This window comes from Chelonia mydas, chromosome 2 (genome assembly GCF_015237465.2).
Source record: "Chelonia mydas isolate rCheMyd1 chromosome 2, rCheMyd1.pri.v2, whole genome shotgun sequence".
Taxonomy (NCBI): Eukaryota; Metazoa; Chordata; order Testudines; family Cheloniidae; genus Chelonia; species Chelonia mydas.
In genome coordinates, this window is record NC_057850.1 from 225,226,570 (window position 1) to 225,245,736 (window position 19,167).

Sequence of the window (19,167 nt, forward strand, 5' to 3'; positions counted from 1 at the left end):
CAGCACTGTAGGGAGGCTTGATAATCATTCCTGTCCCCAGAATTTCCACAGGAGGTGATCGTTATGGAAGATATCTCACTGCTGAGGGTGAACAGGGAAATCAAGGGAGAGTCTTCTCCAAGCGTGTGGCTACCACCCTGGCCCCATATGCAGCTCACCTGTGTGCAGCAATGGTCCTCCCTACCCCCGTGACGGCACAGTGGCATGGGAAAGTTACCATTAATGGGGCAAGAAACAAAGTAGCTCTGCCGAGGAACCTGCAGCAGTGGATTGCCCAGTATCTCCATGAGTTTCCTGGAGATCTCTGAGGGAGATTCCTCTGAAGCGAGGGAGTCTATCAACAGCCTGTTCCACAGCTCAGAATAGGCATGTGATGGGAGACACGCCTGCTTTCTGCAAGCCTCCTGCCCCCAACAACTCACATCAGCAATTCCCAAAAATCAGATCCAGTTACCAGGGGTCTCCTCTCCTGTTTGCACTTTGCCAAGATCCAACTGCTGTGACTGGCTAGGCTCCTCCTAGGTAGAAAAGAGCTCCTGACTGCATGCACCTCTGGCCTCCGAGACATCCTCTGCCTCTGGGTCCCCTCCCGCTCTTCGTCCAAAATTTCCTCTTCCTGGCTCGGTCCACTCTTGACTGGCACGTGAGCCAATGAAGTATCCACAGGGGCCTTCACAATAGAAGTGGGTTCGCCACCGACTATAGCATCCAGCTCTTTGTAGAACTGGCAGCTCGTGGGCGCAGCACCAGAGCAGCATTTTGCCTCCCGCGACTTGTGGTGGGCGTTCTGCAGCTCCTTCACTTTTACCCTGCACTGCAATGCGTCCCAGTCATGCACCTTTCTATCATGCATCATGAAATCTGTCCAAAGGTATCATAATTCCTATGGCTGGAGCACAGCTGGGACTGCACAGCTTCCTCTCCCCAAATGCCGATGAGGTCCAACAGCTCGGCATTGCTCCAAGTGGGGAATCGCCTGGCCCATGGAGCTGGCTTGGCCACCTGAAAAGATGCGCTGAGACCATTGCACTCATCACCAAGCAAACAGGAAGGGGACTTTCAGATTTGCAAAGGAATGTATGGGGTGGGGATAATGGTTGGTCACCTGAGGCAGGGCAGTAGAGATCAAACCAATGACCAGAGAGGTGAGAACAGGCATTTTGGGACACCTCCTGGAGGCCAATCGCAGCACTGTAATCGCCACGGTGTCTACACTGGCACCACAGCGCTGTAGCCCCAGTGCGGAAAGCTGTATGCCTCTTGTTGGAGTGGTTTTGGTTTTAAGAGTGCTGCAACACTTTCTGCGCATTAAGTGGCTTGGCAGTGTGTACACCTCGGGAGTTACAGCACAGAAAGCCACTCTACTGTGCAGAAACTTGCCAGTGTAAATGGGGCCTTAGTGAAGACACTATTTACACTGACGGGAAGCATCACAGATGAGAAGAGTCTTAAGGATGGATTTGAAAGAGGACAATGAGGTGTTTCTGCAAATGTGTCCTCTTATGCACAGGGTGCAGCATGGCAGAAAAAGTGATGGTACTTGTTTGAAAGTTTACCAGTGGCTGATGAAGGCTGCCAGAACAGATGTGGCATTTTAGGGATGATAGGTAGGGTAGGGATATGCAATGAAGGTGAAGAGTTTCCCTCCTTCTGGAAGACAAGGAAATAGATTGATCTCTGTGATTATGTTGGATTTTTTTTTTTAATCCCACTCTCTTTTGGATCTTCTTCCTGCAACTCTGAAAAAAATGCTGTTATCTCTATAAAATCTGTTTGACATTCCAATCAGACTTCTTTTTTGCTTATGCTTTCTATATACAGTATCATCCTCCATGGAAAAGACAATCTGTTATAGCCATTTGCTCAGTAATAAGGAGTTCCCTGCTGATGAACCAAATGACCCTTAGAACAGCAGCAGGGTCATCAAAATTAAGCATTTAATCACTCCTAGGAACACAGATATGCTACTCTCCTACGCCTCTCCTCCCCCAAAGATAAGAACTATAGGTAGAGAAAGTCTTCAAAGTGAGAGATTAGTGCAAGTGGGTGGTTACAAGACATCATTGGTTTGGATTCAGATGTCTGGATGTGTATCTAAAACTTCTGAGCTACTAAATTAAGACAGAACTATTAAATAACAATTCTAAAATTTGCCAGGATTCACACAGTACCCTCTGGCAGCTATGGGGTCTAGCAGAACCCAGATTATATGCAGCATTTGGCAACATTTTCCAAAGACAATTCTCAAATTATCTCCTAATTGTTATTAATGAATGAGGTCAAAATTTTAAATCCAAACCAGCCAATGTATTATGACCTAGAATGGTACTTTTCTCATTGCACTAAAATAAAGTTTAAAATGTACCTGAAATTGCACAAACAATTGGAAAAACTGTAAGTATAAATATAGTCCAAAGTTTCACAGTACTGTCTTTCCCCCTCCTCTTCTTTTGTCCAAGTTTTTCCCCTTCACAGAGACGTTATCTTGTAACTATGAAATTGAAACACTTTGCATAGTGTATGTAACGGACAATTTAAAAAATTATACTCAGTCTAATACTTTTGAAACTTTCTATGAACTAAGTAACTTTCAATGGTTTATCTTATTGGCCTTGTTTTTAAAGAATAGATGTCCATGAACATGAGGAGTAACAGGATTCTGCCAGTCAGCCAACAACTATTACTCCTGGAGGAATTCTGCACCACTGTGCAATGCAGAATTTGTGCACAACTAATGTTCTGCACAGAATTTCCTTCTTCCCTCACAGAAATAGGCTGCAGAGCTGCTGGTCACCACTAGGGGCCAAAAAGAAAAGGAATACTTGTGGCACCTTAGAGACTAGCCAATTTATTTGAGCATAAGCTTTCGTGAGCTACAGCTCACTTCATCGGTGCCACAAGTACTCCTTTTCTTTTTGCGAATACAGACTAACACGGCTGCCACTAGGGGCCACTGGATCTGGCAGAGTCCATCTCCCCAGCTCACAAATACAAGACACTGCCTTGGGGAGGGGAAGGAGGGTTTCCCGGCAGCTGCAGTTCCCAGAATATCCTTGAAGGAAGAAGGCAGCATGCAGGAAACTCCACATAAGCCTGGGACTCAGCATCAGGCTGTTTCTCCCTCTGGATCCCTGGGCTCTGGGAGGTAGGGGATGCAGGTGTCTGGTTGGGGGAGGCTGCAGCTGGACTCCGGGAGTAGGTGGTGTGGGTGTTTGCAAACCCCAGCCAGGGGGACAGAGAAACAGGAATTGGGTTGTCGTAAGGGTTTCTTCAACTCTCTACTCCTGGGGGCAACTTTTTTGTTGTCTATATTGTTAGAGACATAGTTGCTGACAGGTATTTTGAAATAAACTACTCAAATAACTGAAACTGTTGTGATTATATAGTGTTATTTTAAATAAAATATGCAGAATTTTGCAGAATTTTAAAATATTGTGCACAGATTTTTTTGGCACAGAATTCCCCAAAGAGTAAACTGTGAGAACTACAGCTCAGCTGGATGAAACAGGTAAGGAATGAAGGAGACTGAGGCTACAGTTACACTAGAGAGCTGTATCGGTGCAACTGCGCCAAAGTAAGCTCTCTAATATAGCCGCTCTAAGATGACAGGAGAGAGCTCTCCGCATTGGCTTACCTACTCCAGCCCCAGCAAGCAGAGGTAGCTATGTCGGTGGGAGAAGCTCTCTCACTGACATGGCACTGTGCACACCAGCACTTATGTCGGCGTCACTTATGTCACTCAGGCGGATGGGTTATTCACACCCCTGAGTGACATAGGTTATGCCAAATTAAGCTGTAGTGTAGACATAGCCTGAGTCAACCAGAAACAGAGTTCATCTATTTGTTTCTACTTTCTCTTTCAGTTTCACTCATCCTTGTCAATCTGGGTCCCAAAATTAAATGTCACAACTCCAGTAAGAGAGATGAAGAAGAGTTTACTCTAAATAGTGGAAGATTTACATGGAGATTTAATTGTTTGGTAAGAGAAATTGAAAACACAAAGAATTAGAATCTTAACATCAAAATAAATGGTGTTCGTGGTAAATTAAAAGCCATTACATGATCCCGGTTAAAATATTACCCGTTATCATAAGAACCCATTCAGTCAAAGGCCAGAAGAACATTTTCAATTTGAAAAAGTTAGCATTTGCTACTCTTAAAATTACATCAAAAGGCTGAATAAAAATTTGTATAAAATAAGAAAATTTTATAACCTTAGCTCCCTTCCCATTCTCTGTGCGTGCATGCACACACACAATTTTTTATAGAACTGGAGGGGTCTGTGCTTTAGGTTTCCTTCAGTAGTTTTCCTTCAGTCTAGTTTACTAGGATTGTTCATCCTTTTCATAGATTTCAGTTCATATTCTGTCTAAAACTCTCCATGATATTTTCTCTTATTTAACCTAGTTTCACCTTCACTGTTCTCTCCCTATTCCCGCTAAAAAAATCTGTAGCAAGGTACGTTAAAACCTGTTGTACATGCCACCCACTTGCTTCAATGAGTAGAGGTACTTGATGGGGGGAGCAGTGAAAGAGGACAGTCCCAGGAGCAAGGGAGGGAGACACTTGCTGAAGGATACTAGGTAACTCCTCTTTTCGGGAGTCTCTGGTACCCACTGGCCAGTTGCAGGAGAGGGGTGCTGACTGGCCAACATTTCCCAGTATTTACTCTGGAGCAGGAGCCACATGGAACATCTTTCAAATCCATTCCAGCAGCCCCACCCTGAACTAAGAATGGGAATCTGGCCCGACAGATGCTGAGAGTCTAGCCAATCACTGGTTTGCAGATCAGGAAGGAATTCTCTCTCCCATCGACCATCTGGCAGAGGACCAGGGAGTTTTTCACCTTCCTTGTACCACCTTCAAGCTACAGTAGGTTAAACAGGAAGGCAGTACTGAGGTACCTGGGTTGCTTTGTTAATTTTTCACAGCTTGTGGCCAGTTTCCAGTGAGGTTAAAAGGACAAAATGAACAGTTTCCAGAAGTAAAAGACCTAGGATTTTGGTGATGGGCCTTAGGCTCATGGGAGAGGGTAAGACCTTGTGGCCCTCGTGGGCCAAGGTCCCCACCCTTCTGCACCACCTGTCCCTCTCATGGCAGGGGAAGATGCTAGGACTCGGAAAGAGTGGAGTCCTGGTGGGTTAGTTTGAGGAGAGCCTACCCCGAGTTACAGGTTATATGGTAAGGAGCCCTGTAACCATCCACAGTGGAACCAATTAAATGCGTGGTATAGGAGAGCATGCGTAATGGGCAGGTAGCACCTCTCCCCTGTGTTAAAGTTTCATAAAAATTGCAGCCTGCAGCTTAATTCTATGCATATGTTTGTTCTCATTTTGCCACTGTGTCCGCATCAGCTATCTTTGTCTCTCTTTTCTGGTATTCTGAAAAATTCATACCGAATACTCAACGTGAAAAAGGCACATGCAAATATGTGAAACCCTCAGATCCTTTTTATTCTATACCAAGGATTTATTTCAAACATATCTCCAGGGGAAAGGCTACTGCTTAAATTAGTACTAATGTCTCTTGCTTTGTATTAAACACCATTTCTTTACTGAGCAGTTTTTGTTGGTGGTAGTCACAATAATAGCTCCCTTTCTTTTGAATATCCTGACAAATCCAACCAAGAATTCCAATACCCTGGCATTCATGGATCAAAGTAATCATTGCCACACAATGTGTGAACACTATTTACTGTACTGAATACATGCCAACTTTCAGAGGGCTATTCTCTACTTTTTTCTTTTTAAGTAAAGAAAAAAAAAATCTAATTGTACTACTTTGTCCTTCCCCAAAGTTCACATAAACCCAGTGTATTTCAATTAAGTTTAAAAGCAGGGCCCCTATTTTTTTCTCCCTTATGATCCACATTTATAGGTTAAAATGTTGGCGGAAATGGTGTTGTGAGCACCCATTTCTTAGTTTTTTCTGAGTAAAACTGGGAAAAAACCAAACAGCTACTACAAGATCATATAGTCTTCTCATTTCCAGAAAAAAAACAACTAGTACAAAATTACTTTACCCTTAAAAGTTAAAACAGTATAAATTTAGGTTTCGTTTAAAAAACTGGCATCAAACCAGCGCACCTATATGAAAAATGTGGCCATGGAGAGCTTTAGAATGTAAAAGGCTACATCCCAACATTTGTCCTACCAAGAAAAGAAAACTGGTAGGAATCTTTGGCAACCATGAAACAAAATCTAAAAGATAAAATTGTCCAGAAACTGTAAAGCTATTTCCTTTGTTTAAGAAATACTCTGAAGTAATAACTATATGTTTTCCAGGTAATCCTTTGCAACAGTTCGTATGATCACTGGCCAAAAGTCTCAACAGTATTTTTTAATTGAAAGCTATGCTATGGATGTTCCTCACCAACCTGCAATACTGATAGTATATTTTCATCACTTCCTCAAACTTAAATTATATGAGGCCAAATAGCAGGTCATGCACCTCCACTGCAACCAAGAACAGAAGATGGATTTTATTTTTTGAGTTTCTACACTGGATTCTCAACTTCCATGGTTCAGAGCACCCCTATCAGCAACAATAAAAGTTAGTTAGGCAACTAACCCACACCCTTCAGTCTACACCAATACTCAGAGAAATGATCTGTTCACCTTTCTCAATGTCAAGAGAGGAAGTGTCAGAGTGGAAAAAAGAGACTGACTGAGCTGTAAACTAAAGGAGTAAGTTTTGTTGGACTTGTAGGTTTAGGTTTTGATGGTACTTACACAATGAACTAATGCTACTCTGGTGTTCAGGAACTCACTCAATGCATCCAGTTGTATGTACGTCTATTATATGAGTCACTGCCTAAAAACCACTAAATCTAGTGAGGTTCCTGTAAGTGTACCCCAACAATTACAAATACAACATTATTTATCAGTAGCTCTGCCAAGATTGTGATCTATCTGGATCTTCACAGTAAGAGTGTTTCCAACGACGTAACAAGTAAATAGCTCTGCATATTTATTATCACTATGAGACGATCACCCTGATTCTGTCATTTTCCATTAACTTCATTCATTTTGAAAACTCAAGGGGACTCAAAGTTGGAATATTTTCCTTCATGCATAACAGAAGACAGTTTATCATATCATTCAACATTCCTGAGAAAACTTATTATGAGACAAAATATCGGCACTGGAGTACAGAGCACCACAACGGAATTGTCAACAACCATATCAATACAGCAATAAGGATTTTACAAATGTGACAAAGATGAATTTAAAAGACACTTAGAAAAAAAACAAAACAAAAAATGGGAATTGAAGTGGTCTAGAATTTTCAATGCCCATACCATCAAGTGACAATACCACGAGCAGAATATACCATCAGACATCATACAGGAATTACAGATGTTCCAGTTTCTTCCACTTATCAATGTTTGACTCATTCAACTAAATGGATCTGGAATTACAACAAAAGTTCCTCTATTTTTATTGCTCTGCTACCTAAGTATTTTAGAAAACACAACCAAGGTGAATCTTGATCAGTCTCTTAGCCCTTACTTCCCACAGTTACACTTGATAGAAACACTAAGCTTCTACTGAGTATCAGCACAGGAAGAGATACTGGCAAGCAACAGAGTTCTTACCATTACTGAAATTCCTGCTCAAATTGTCCTAATATTCTCTCTCAATATCCACATATTGCTAAGAATTTTCACTCTTCTTCCTGTGATTACAGCTCCTGAGGGACTCTGTTCCCTCTCCCACACACACACACACACACACTCTTACTTACCTGGGGGTGGGGAGGAGAAGAAACTATCTACACCAGAGGTTTTCAATGATGCCCACCCCCCAGGGGAACTAGAGGGAAGGCAAACGCATCTCCACCCTCTGACTCACCTCAGTGGGCCACCCAGCCTGTGGGTCAGTGTTAACATCTGCCAAGCCGCACCGATTTCCGCTCCCAGCAGCCTCCGCACCCAGCACTGTCTTCTCCCACAGAGACCACCACACGCGCCTTCCCCCACCCTGAAAACCCAGGGGGGTGGGGCGAGGCAGATATTGGCCCTGCCCCACCAGTGCAGCCTTATTGTAAGGTAGAAGCAGCTGTGACAAAGTTCCTCCTCTGCCTTGGTGGGTCCTGCGCTTTTTGGTGGATTTGCTCACCTCAGAGGTTCATGGCAGCCCTCAGTTTGAATGGCAGGTTTGAGCTTCTCGCAGAAGCGGCCACTCACCTAACCTCATCACTGGCCAGCATGGGGGGAAATGGAGAACAATCTCCACAGTCTCTGTTGTCCCACGTAGTGGGTTGGCGACAGGCCAGATCCCTTTCCAAATTAGACTTTCCCTTCTGGTGTTGCTCACAGACCAGGTTAACTCCTCCTTGTGTCCGATCAGGAGTTGGGGGGATGGGGGGAACCCGGGCCCACCCTCTACACCGGGTTCAAGCCCAGGGCCTTGTGGATAGCAGCTGTCTACGTCTCCTGTATCAGCTGCATGACAGCTACAGCTACAACTCCCTGGGCTACTTCCCCATGGCCTTCCCCCAGCATCTTCTTTATCCTCACCGCAGGATCTTCCTTCTGAGGCCTGATCACGCTTGCACTCCTCAGTACTGCAGTAGCACGCCATCTTACTCGCTGCTCCTTGCACACCCTCCACTAACTGCTGGGAGGTCCTTTTTAAACCAGGTGTCCTGATTAGTCTCCCTGCCACAACTGATTCTAGTATGTTCCAAATTGGCTCCAGGTGTCTTAATTAGCTTGCCTGTCTTAATTGGTTCTAGCAGGTTCCTGATTGCTCTATCACAGCCCCTGCTCTGGTCACTCAGGGAACAGAAAACTATTCATCCAGTGGCCAGTATATTTGCCTTTTACCAGACTCCTGTACCCCACTGGTGTGGATCTGTCACACAGCCCACTGTTGAGGAAGCATTGGTTGTGCCACTAGTAAGTATCTGTGTAACAAACTTACAGGTGTAGATAATTTAATTAAAGTTGTGCTATGGTCTCTGTTAGGTTTATGAATAGGCTATCAAGCATACTTTTGCATGTGTCTATTTTTGTCTCAGCTGGGGGGGGGGGCACAACCAAAAATTTTAACTCAAAGTGGAGACTCAGTTCAAAAAGTTTGAAAACCGCTGATCTACACACTCTGATGACCAAAGACCATTTGAATGTTGAAAACTGTGTGTGTTTATTCAACCCAAAGCACACAGAAAACAAACTGCCCAATTTACAAGACAGCCAGACTCTTTAAGAGTATTGCTGGAGTAAAGTATTAGATATTGTGCAATTTGCAGACCTTCATAAAAATACAATTAATCTGCATAATGTTACTTATTTGCCACAGGGCTGTTCTAAATTATGCCAGCTTCTAATGGAACGCTGGGGCAATTACATCAACTGGGAAATTGCTGCAACAACTCCAATCATAACTCCTACACTAGGGGAAACTGGTAGGAGTGGTGTAGGGCTGGCTACCCTGGCTCTATACAAGCTGGAGATTCTTCCATGCAGAGGGGAAACTCTCAACTGCCCATTTGGGGCAGCTCTCCAGACCCTTTGCCCCACTAAAGGGGGTTTGGAACATAACCCAGAATTGGGACCACAATCTTCGTAAAAGTTCCAAGTGTCATTGAGAAGCTGGAGCATTATTTCTGTTTTTCTATTTCTTGTACTACTGTGAAGCTGATGGTTGCAGAAAATGTTTTGAACTTCACAATATCCCTCAAGGATCATGTCTTCAACAAGTAGTGTGCTGAACACTCATATGTCAGAAATTTAGAACTGTACCTAAGATGTTCTCATCTTTTCCATTTTATTTCCACAGTCTGAGCAAATGGCAAAGGCCTCTTTTGTCATACTTTTCTCTTCACTGCTGAATGCCATCAGCAGCAAGTTGGACATATACTCTGTTTTCAAATTAAGACTTTATAGAATTAAATAGGAATGCATTTTTCCCTGCATGGAAGCTTGTAGGTATCAGGTTATTTGTAACATTTGAACAAATAGTTTGTATTACTGTCAACAATTATTAAGTTCTTCCTTAATTTTCTCCTCTTTCTTCAGTTACAGTGGTAGCACTGGACCTACAAGTTTAAGTCTGTTTCCAGGACATGGGAAGAGCTTCAGTCAATTCCTTTGAACTGTTCATTTTGTGGTATACTGAAGGCTATGTTGTTAGCATAAAAATAGGTTAGCAACCTGGTAAGAAAATGTAAATCTTTGTCTTTCAGATGAGATGTGGAGGGGGGAGGTGATTGTTAGTTGGTTTTTTGCATACTCACCAATTGATTTTTCCCATTTGGGGATGGCTGTGACTAACAAAGTTTACTCCAAAATAAAGCTGATGATCAAAAGCTGCTAGAAGACCTACTATAAGAAATTACATCATAATATCAGCTATTTTTCAATTATGACAATAAACAACTCTCATTTGCAGGATCAAACTCAATATTCTGTTATTTCACTTCACTAAGCAATTTGATCAGGAAGAATACAAAGAAACTGGCTATCTGGACTTTTTCAGAGGAGCACGAATCCTCTCTTGCTACTCAACTCTTGACTATTTACATTTTATTTGAGAAGAATTACCCATTTTCATTAGTAAACGTCCATTCCATTTCTTGTTTCCTATTATTTATTTCAATCTTAGGCATACAGAGTCAGAAACATATAGCCTAATATTTGGTAATCATTAAACACTAATAATTAATCAGTCATTTACAGTTGATCATTAGCTTTCACTTTCATTACAATTAGAATGAGAAACAATCCCCTAGTGAATTCAATATTGAAAAATAAGCTTTATCTAGAACCATGTTAGGAGATATAATGGCAACTTTCCAGAATTTTCCTGACTATAGGAAATCAAGCCCTCTGTAGTTTCACATTCAATCCCCCATATACAAAATCCAGTGACAGTGGACTATATGCACTAGCCACACCTCTCTCTCCAGTTACCAATTAGTCCCATCCACTCCCCACCCCATGTAAGCATCTAGATAGTTCTATAACTTTATATTGCCTCCCAACAGACATTACAAGAACCTTAACAGTTTCATCTCTTCCCTTTAACTTTGGTTCCTAACGTTTCTAATACCAAAATCTTTCAAATATATGTTTGTATAAATACTTCAAAGAAACACGTTTAAAACCAAGGTAAAAATCTAGAACACCCAATGTACTGGTGTTTTTTCTCCCAAGCATAAATAGCCCATACTAAGACTGATGACGGTGGATTTTGATTCCACAGGAAGTTATATAATCAGTGCATATGGTAGCCTTCATGAATAAAAACATCAATGAAGTTGTACTGTGTGGAGATGAGTACATGTTTTTAGATGCTGACCATCCTGGAAGGATTTATCCCATCAGTAACGTTGGATGCCTTTGGCAGAATGGTATAACTGGTCTGCATAGGTTATAGCTGTTTGTTTTGTTAATTTCTACAAAATGTAAGACATGTTTTGTTGGCTGAATTTGTCAAGCAGGAAGCCTGTTTTCATCACCAGGGTATAGCCCATGCTTAAAAAATGTGTGTGTTTCATTTTCTACAAGATAAAAATGCTTTGCATTAAAAAATAGTCTCTTATTTTGGTCTGGTGAAAGTGTCTGATAAATTTCTTTCTATTAAATTAGGTAATGCAAACCTAAGTTACAAAACAAAAAATAAAAACAAACCTTGGAGATTCATTTTTTAATTCTACACAAATGAATATTTATAAGAATAAGTCACCATATCACGATCACAGAGGATTCAGTGATTTAACAAGCTTAAGAACTATTATGTACAACCAGCTGCTGCCAAAATGTTGTTTACTTCCTAACACCAACTATTAGGTTATTTAAAGTTGTGTGGAATCAGCACTGTGTTTGTACAGAAAAAGGTAAGATGGGTTTTCTTCCTGTGGTTGCCATATATACAATAAGCAATTTTATAATACTTTTCATTTATAGATCTTAAAACACTCCACAGAGAAAAGTGTCATTAGCCACATTTCACCGATTAGGCACAGAAATGTTGAATGACTTGCCTGAAGTCTCTCAGTGCACCAAAGGCAGAACAAAATTATAACCCAGATCTGACAATCATGTGCCCCATGTATTAGACACCAAAAAAAAAAAAAAAAAAGTCTTACATGTAAGAGAGTTTGTAGAGGAATGTGAATTGGGTGAACTGAAACCTTAAATACTATTATTATATGTATTATGATAGCACCTAGAGACCCCAACAGAGATCAAAGCACCTTTTTCCAAGCACTGTGCAAACAAACAGCCTTGGTCTACCCTTAAAATTTAGATCAACTTAGCTACACCACTCAGGGGTCTGAAAAATTCACATCCGAGAACCATAGTGAGCCGACCTCCATCGACCTATCACTGTTCAAGAAGGAGGGTCACTTACACTGAAGGAAAAAACCCTTCCATCAACATAGGAAGTGTCTATACTTTGGCATTAAAGCAGCAGAGCTATAAAAACCGTGTGCCACTGAAACACCCATTGTGTAGACGTCCACAGCAAGGAACAAACGAAGACTCTGTCTACAGTACAGCCTATGTTAGCAAAACTTATGTTGCTCAGGGGAGTAAATATTCCACCCCCGAGTGACATAAGTTACACCAACATAAGCGGTCACGTGCATAACACTATGTCGTCAGGAGAGCGTCTCTCACCAACATAGCTTATGCTGCTCACAGAGGTGGTTTTTTGCGCCGATGGAAGAGAGCTTCCCCATCAGCATAGAGTCTTCACCAGACGCACTGCAGCGTTGCAACTGTATCAGTACAGCTGTGCTGCTACAGCACCATACGTATAGACGTATCCTAAATAAATAAGACAGACAAAGGGTGGAAGAAAAGAAGTGGTAGCATCCCCATTTTACTGATGGGTGAACTGAGGCAAAGAGCTTACGTGATTTGCCCTTAATCACATAGGAAATCTGTGGCAGAAAGAGACAACTGAACCCAGATTTCAAATCCCGTCCAGCTCCTTACCCACAACACAGTTCTTCCTTTCATACTAATAGCACATCTAAGCATGGTGCACGCAAAGTTCTCCTCACAGCTGTTGAGGAATTTTTGCAGTAGAGTTGCTCCTTCAGTAAACAACATATAAAAGGAATTTCAGGTACATAATGCGAGAGGAACATAGCCTTGACATCTCTGCTGGTTCTAGTACAGCAGAAATTATCCTTTCTATCAACATGACCTGATCACAAGAACTGCATAAAATCATCAGCTAGAAATCAGACGGACCACTAAAACAGATTTCTTACTTGTCTATAAAAAATGTGAACTTTGTATGTGTGCTTAGCTGTGTTTTATTCCAAAGTGTACTGAATTAAACTATTTCATATAATCTAGTCCTCCCTGGTCCATTAATTCCCTCCATTGTGCTCCACCAAAACAAAGCATAGTTTGAAGTCAACACATTCACAGATCAGTATCTGTTACTGTTATTTCTAAGGGAAAATGAAGTTGGTTTCAACGGTTCCATTTCTTCAAGTACAATAAACAAGTGAAATGGGTAAGAAGAAAGGCAAATATCTGCACAATGGAGTGGAAAATAAAGTTCAAAATACAATGTAGCTAATACATTAACTTAGGAACTAATAAAGAGGCACTGAAATTACTGAGGCTGTATGCATTTTGAGTTATCTAAATGAAAAGTTAACTATGGCTTTCACGCCTATTAAATGGTTTTAGTGTTGTTCTTCCATTAAAATGATTTGCGCATAATTCTGTACTTTTTCCTATAAATTATACTCGTACTGATGGATGGCCTCAGTTACTTGTCTAATAATAACTATTTTTGTCAAGCACTTCCAGTAGCCTAAGTAAATTTACATTTGCAGATTTTATGATCAAGCAATAATTGACCCAACAGGGGTTTCAGCTGTCTCCTTCTGATGAACACTAAAGAAGGTAAATCTCATTTAAAATATTTATATTAGTGTTACTTAACTAAGTAACTTTAATTATGTGATCAATCAGATGTAAGATTCAGGAGTCAAAAGGTAATAATTCAAAATAAACAAACTACATTTTCAAAATACCATTTTGCATTACATCAAACTGGTGCCTCATTTTTCCCTGAAAAGCATTCAACATTTGTTCAGACCAACATTTATTACTCCTATTAAAAATATTACTCTGCTTTACATGGTTCAACAGTAAGACACATGCAAATCAATACTTTGAGCATTTGCGTAAACTAATATTCACAAACCCACTACAAGTTTGACAAAATTTAAGAACAAAGATTAGAAAACTTTACAATCTCAGAGTACTCACCTTTACAATGTTCTTACATTATTTTTACTAATTCAGCTCTCATTTTCTGAATCATGGTCTTCCATATTATACATACTAGCTCCTCCTGACTAATCTGAACGGTGATTGTTACATAATTCTGTTTTTTAAAAAGGGCAATAAATTCCTCTTTAAGGATCACTATTACATGCAAAGTTTATTAAATCGGCTAACAGGAAGAATAGTACCTTACATGTTAGTAGCACTTATTCTTCTCACCCCCCACTCTGAAAGATCTCAGCATGCATTAGACTGCACAGAAGACCATCACTTCCCCAACTGAAACGTAGGCACCTATGGCATGGAAATACTGCACCTACCATGCACCCACAGCATGGAGGAATTTTCTGTTGGAGAGTGGGTTATTAAATATAAATAACCAATTGAAACTACTTTGGAAGTTTTAAGTGAGCAGAATACCAGAGTTGAAATGTAGCCATGACAAGGGACACACAAAAATGTGCTCTTCCAAGAAGTACCAAAGTATCATGAGCTCTGTAATGACCACAAGTTATATGGGTCCCTATTTCAGACTTCATCCAAAAGACAACACTTCCAACAGCACAGGACCATCCAGAACCATGCTGGGGCATTGACTGACTCAAAGGGAAGCGTGCCACCTACTGAATCATCACCACCACATCCTGTAACCCTGTTTTTATCCTGCAAGTACTGATGAAGCCTATACATGTGTAATGTAAGAGGTCTGAGTTCGCAGTGCAAGGTATAATCCTGCAGGAAGAACTAGAAACTTAGGGATAGGAAAATAAATTCCTAAAATGTGATTATACACACTCAAAGGAAAGTCTTCAAGGTTTGGCAGCAGAGTAACAACATTTACTGAAAATCTTCATATTTTTATAGTACGCAGGGATTTTTACATTTTTAAATGATTTTATCATAGAACAGAATAAGCATTAGCTAGTTACAAGTTATTGGACTGTTCTGTATGGGTCCATAGTGAAGTGTTACACTGATGAAATAAAGCTTTTAGGATAATACTTTTTTGACAAATATTTTGTGTATTAATACTTTTGGCATGGAAATGATCACAATATGAGCATATTCTTTAAAGGGACATTAAGGTCAAATTTGGTCCATATTTTACAAAAAAAATACACTTTTAAAAAAGCAAAGAATAAATGTTTCCAAAGCTTAAAAAATACACACTCGAATGTACCAAGCAAATGTTAGGGCATGGTACAAACAACAACAGGAACATATTTTATATACCAAAATGTTCCCTTATAGTATTTGCAACCCAAACACAGAAGCTCTGTACTAGTTCATTAGAACTAGAAGATAAGATTGTGGTCAGATTCTGGTCAGACAAAAGTGAAACTGACTAAGCTATTTTGGATATCAAAGCTGAGATAAATGCAGAAGGTAAGCAGATGGCAAGAACAGCAAAAAGTAAAATGAATTTTAAGAGTATCCAGCTTTAGTAAACCAAGGTGTTGTTTGAACAACAGAAATAAGGATTTTTACCAAAAAAAAAAGTTTTTAATTTTACAGTTCCCCAGTAAAATTCTTACCAGAAGTGAAATTTTTTGTATCTAAAATATTGATTATAGACCTAAACATGCATGGAGCTCTGTGTGAGGGAAATCTCTCTATTCTTGCAGATTCCCAGTGAAATTAATGGGGTTCAGCACACTCATTGCAGAACTGTGTTTTTATGGAGAAATTTGATATTACAGCATATATATTAAAACAGTCAATAGAAATGGTGATCTTTATTAAATCAAAAGATAAATTGCTGCTTAGGACTGCACGTCCACACCTATGTAATACAATTAACCAACTTTTTTAAGCAATACAATTCATGTTTGTGCTCTGATACTCTCCCTAACCAGCTAGTTTCTCAAATGCATTTCTGCAAGACTTGACATTTATTATACTTACGCATTGCAATATGGTTTCTTTTCATATCCTTTGTAGTTGTTCATGTTTAAAGCCATTTTGCAGACTTCACAATGGAAGCATCCTTTATGCCAGTACTGTAAAGAAATTTAAATTATAGTTAATTAAAATATTGATGTTTCCAGGGCTAATTTTTTAAGTTAAAATTGTATTTAAATACTTAGTGTAAGTCAATATTTTTGCAAACTAGAAGAGGTTTTTTACCACTAGAACATTTAATAAGTATTTCTGTAAATTAAAGCGTTTTACTTTTTTATGCAACTGTAAGCACTTCTGAAACAACTCCAAATCCCATAAATTCTCTAGTAAAGTGAATGCCAAGATCTCAGCAGCTTAACCTTAATGGAATTATTTTAAGGACAACTGAAGCAGAATGTTCACATTTTGATTAGTACAATATCAATAAAATGTTTTCTAAAAACTGTTAATACTACATGGATAAAACCACTAATTAATATGTTGTTGGTATACGAAATATAAACTACATTTAATACACAACAGTATTTTCATCCAACAGCCACTACTCCCTTTCCAGGGTGTGTGGGGGTGTCAATCTGGAGCACCCCTCACAGTCTTAATGCTTGTACACTTATGAAATGACCAGGCTTCATAATAACTAATATTAAACAGGAATAATATCAAGGGAAAGGTCATCACTCTTGCCCTGGTGTGGTTTAATGATCAGCCACAGCAGAACTGCTGTGTGATATGCTGTTGAAGCATCTCAGCTGCGTCAACCTGGGAAGAAATATGCTATAGCTCACAGGGGTTTCACCTTTGAATATAAGTTCCTTTAGGGAAAGAGAAGAAAAGGACTCTATGATCTAGTCTCCAAAACGTTGTCCTCTTATAGGCATTAGATTAAGGGCTGTTGTCTGAAACAGTCATAAAACCCTGTTGTGCTTGACTGGTGAATGAGCATTTGAATCTTGGTCTCAATTCTGGGCTCCCTAGCATGTATTCATAGCAATGCGTCAGCAGCGGCAGTGCTATGACATGCTAATTACTATCTGCCTATTTCCTTGCGACTAGGAGAGGAGCAGATTCCAGCGCAGCGACAGGCAGAGGTGCGGTACGCTATTTGCAACCTGCAGGTATTGTACTCTCTCCCTGTTTTGTTTTAAGGCACATCGGTTGGATCCCTGCAGCAACAGCCGAGCTCCCCGGAAGAAAGGGATACTATTGCACCGCTTCTCCAAGGCGACTGCCCCCCTCCCCCTAGTGACTAAACATTAGCCCTTCCAAACAGCTCCCCCTCCCCCACACCCCCAGCATGGGCGCCTGCTTCAGGGGCCGGTTTGCTGTTTTCCACTCATTTCAGACGACGTACTTATTCCAGCAGGCAAAATGGTGATACTTGGGGGGAAGGGAGAACATCCCAGTGACACCCTCTTGGTCACCATCCTCAGCCCCAAGCTCACCCATCTGTCACCTCCTCCCTTGTCCCCGCGCCGCGTCCTCCCCCCCGTGCCCCGTCCCCCTCGGCGGGGCGCCCAGCACCTTATCCAGGCAGTTGACTTTTTCCGTGGGATAGACGACTTTGCCACAGCGGGCGCACTGGGGGTTCATTTTTCAGGCTCCTGGCGAGCGGCGGCGGCTCTGCAACTGGCCCCGGCGGTGGAAGCAGCTCCCGGGAGCCGCTGTGGCATCCCCGCCCCGCGCGGGCGAGAGGGCAGCCGAGCCGCGCGTCCTCAGGGGCGGCGGGCGGGCGAGAAGGTCATCGGCGGAGGCGCTGCTCCAGCTGACTGCAGCGCGGCAGCATGTGCGAGTGGGAGGGAGGGAGAGAGGGGAGCCCGTGTCCCCCGCCTGCCTCCACCCGCCTCCTCCGCTCGGTGCCTGCGCTCTGGGCTCCCCGCGCCGACGGGCTGGGTGACTCACGCTGCTCGCAGCTCCCGGCGCCCTTCGCCGCGCAGGAACAAGCCAAGCCCACCAACGCGCCGCCGCGAGCCAGCCCCGCCGGCGGAGCGCAGCCGGGGCACCCCCGCGCGGCGAGGGCAGTGGCCGCCGCACCTTCTCCGCAGCGGGGCGCTGCCTGCAACCTGCTGGGCGGCCGGAGAGGCAGCGGGTGACAGAGACACCCCGGCTGCCAACACAGCGGTCAAAGATCCTCAGCTGCGGCTGGGAACGGGTCGCTGGGGTGGGCCTCGCACGCGCCCCAAACGCACCTGCCTCAGCCCGGGGAAAGGCTGAACGCGCGGCTGCTTGGTGGCATTTCATCGTCATACCGAGGGCTGCCAACCCTCCAGGATTGTCCTGGAGGCCCCAGGCATTAAATATGTCATCTGAGGAAACCTCCAGGAACCCGTCCAACCAGACTTGGCACCCCTAGTCCTGCTTCATATTTCCATAACCCCATTCAAGGGGCAACTCAGGGCCCTTTACAAACCTAGGCCCAGAGCCTGAAGTCAGAGCCCCGCCAACGGTGCCTTGAGTCTGTGTGTGGGTGGAGCTGCTGGATCAGGGCACTAATTATACTGTGACCATCTCCACTGTATCTAACCCCCTGACTGGGATGGGCGGAGGCCAGAAATTCCCTTTGGCAAAGGATTTTGAAATTGGGAAAGATGGCTGTGTTTTGAATTGGAACAAAACTCAAACATTTGAAAATTTTCCCTGAAGGAAAATTTTGGGGAGGATGGAGTCATTTTGGATCAGTTCACTCACTGTGGTTTGATTGCAATTTTATTTCATATTATAATAATACAGTACAAAAAAGGGAAACAAAGAGTCATTTCAAAATGAAAAAAAAATAAATGTTTCCTTCCCAAAATGTGGAAATAGGACATTTTGGCATTGTCAGACGTTTTGGTTTTTCTCCAAAATGAAATTTTGGCAAAATTGACACAATTTTGTGAAGCATTTTGATAGAACTGCATTTTTTGACAGAAAATGGTTCTGACAAAGTTTTTCCAACCAACTTTACACCTGACAAAAGTATGTCAAGCTGTATCAGGATCAACATATACACTTGGGTT

General features: G+C 42.0%; 1 protein-coding gene across 2 annotated transcripts in view; it reads right to left on the reverse strand.

Moving 5' to 3' along the window:
- The window catches only part of NEBL (nebulette), a 379,942-nt gene extending 361,562 nt beyond the window's left edge, over positions 1–18,380 (reverse strand). The window contains exons 1-2 of one of the 2 annotated variants that reach the window (XM_037890826.2): positions 17,693–18,380; positions 16,175–16,269 (exon numbers count right to left, since the gene is read on the reverse strand). In XM_037890826.2, coding sequence (XP_037746754.1) covers positions 16,175–16,269; positions 17,693–17,761 — 164 coding nt within the window. In that variant the 5' untranslated portion in view covers positions 17,762–18,380. The remainder of the gene's footprint in view (positions 1–16,174; positions 16,270–17,692) is intronic. The other variant, XM_043541304.1, reaches the window with a different exon arrangement.
- Between the last annotated feature and the right edge of the window lie 787 nt (positions 18,381–19,167).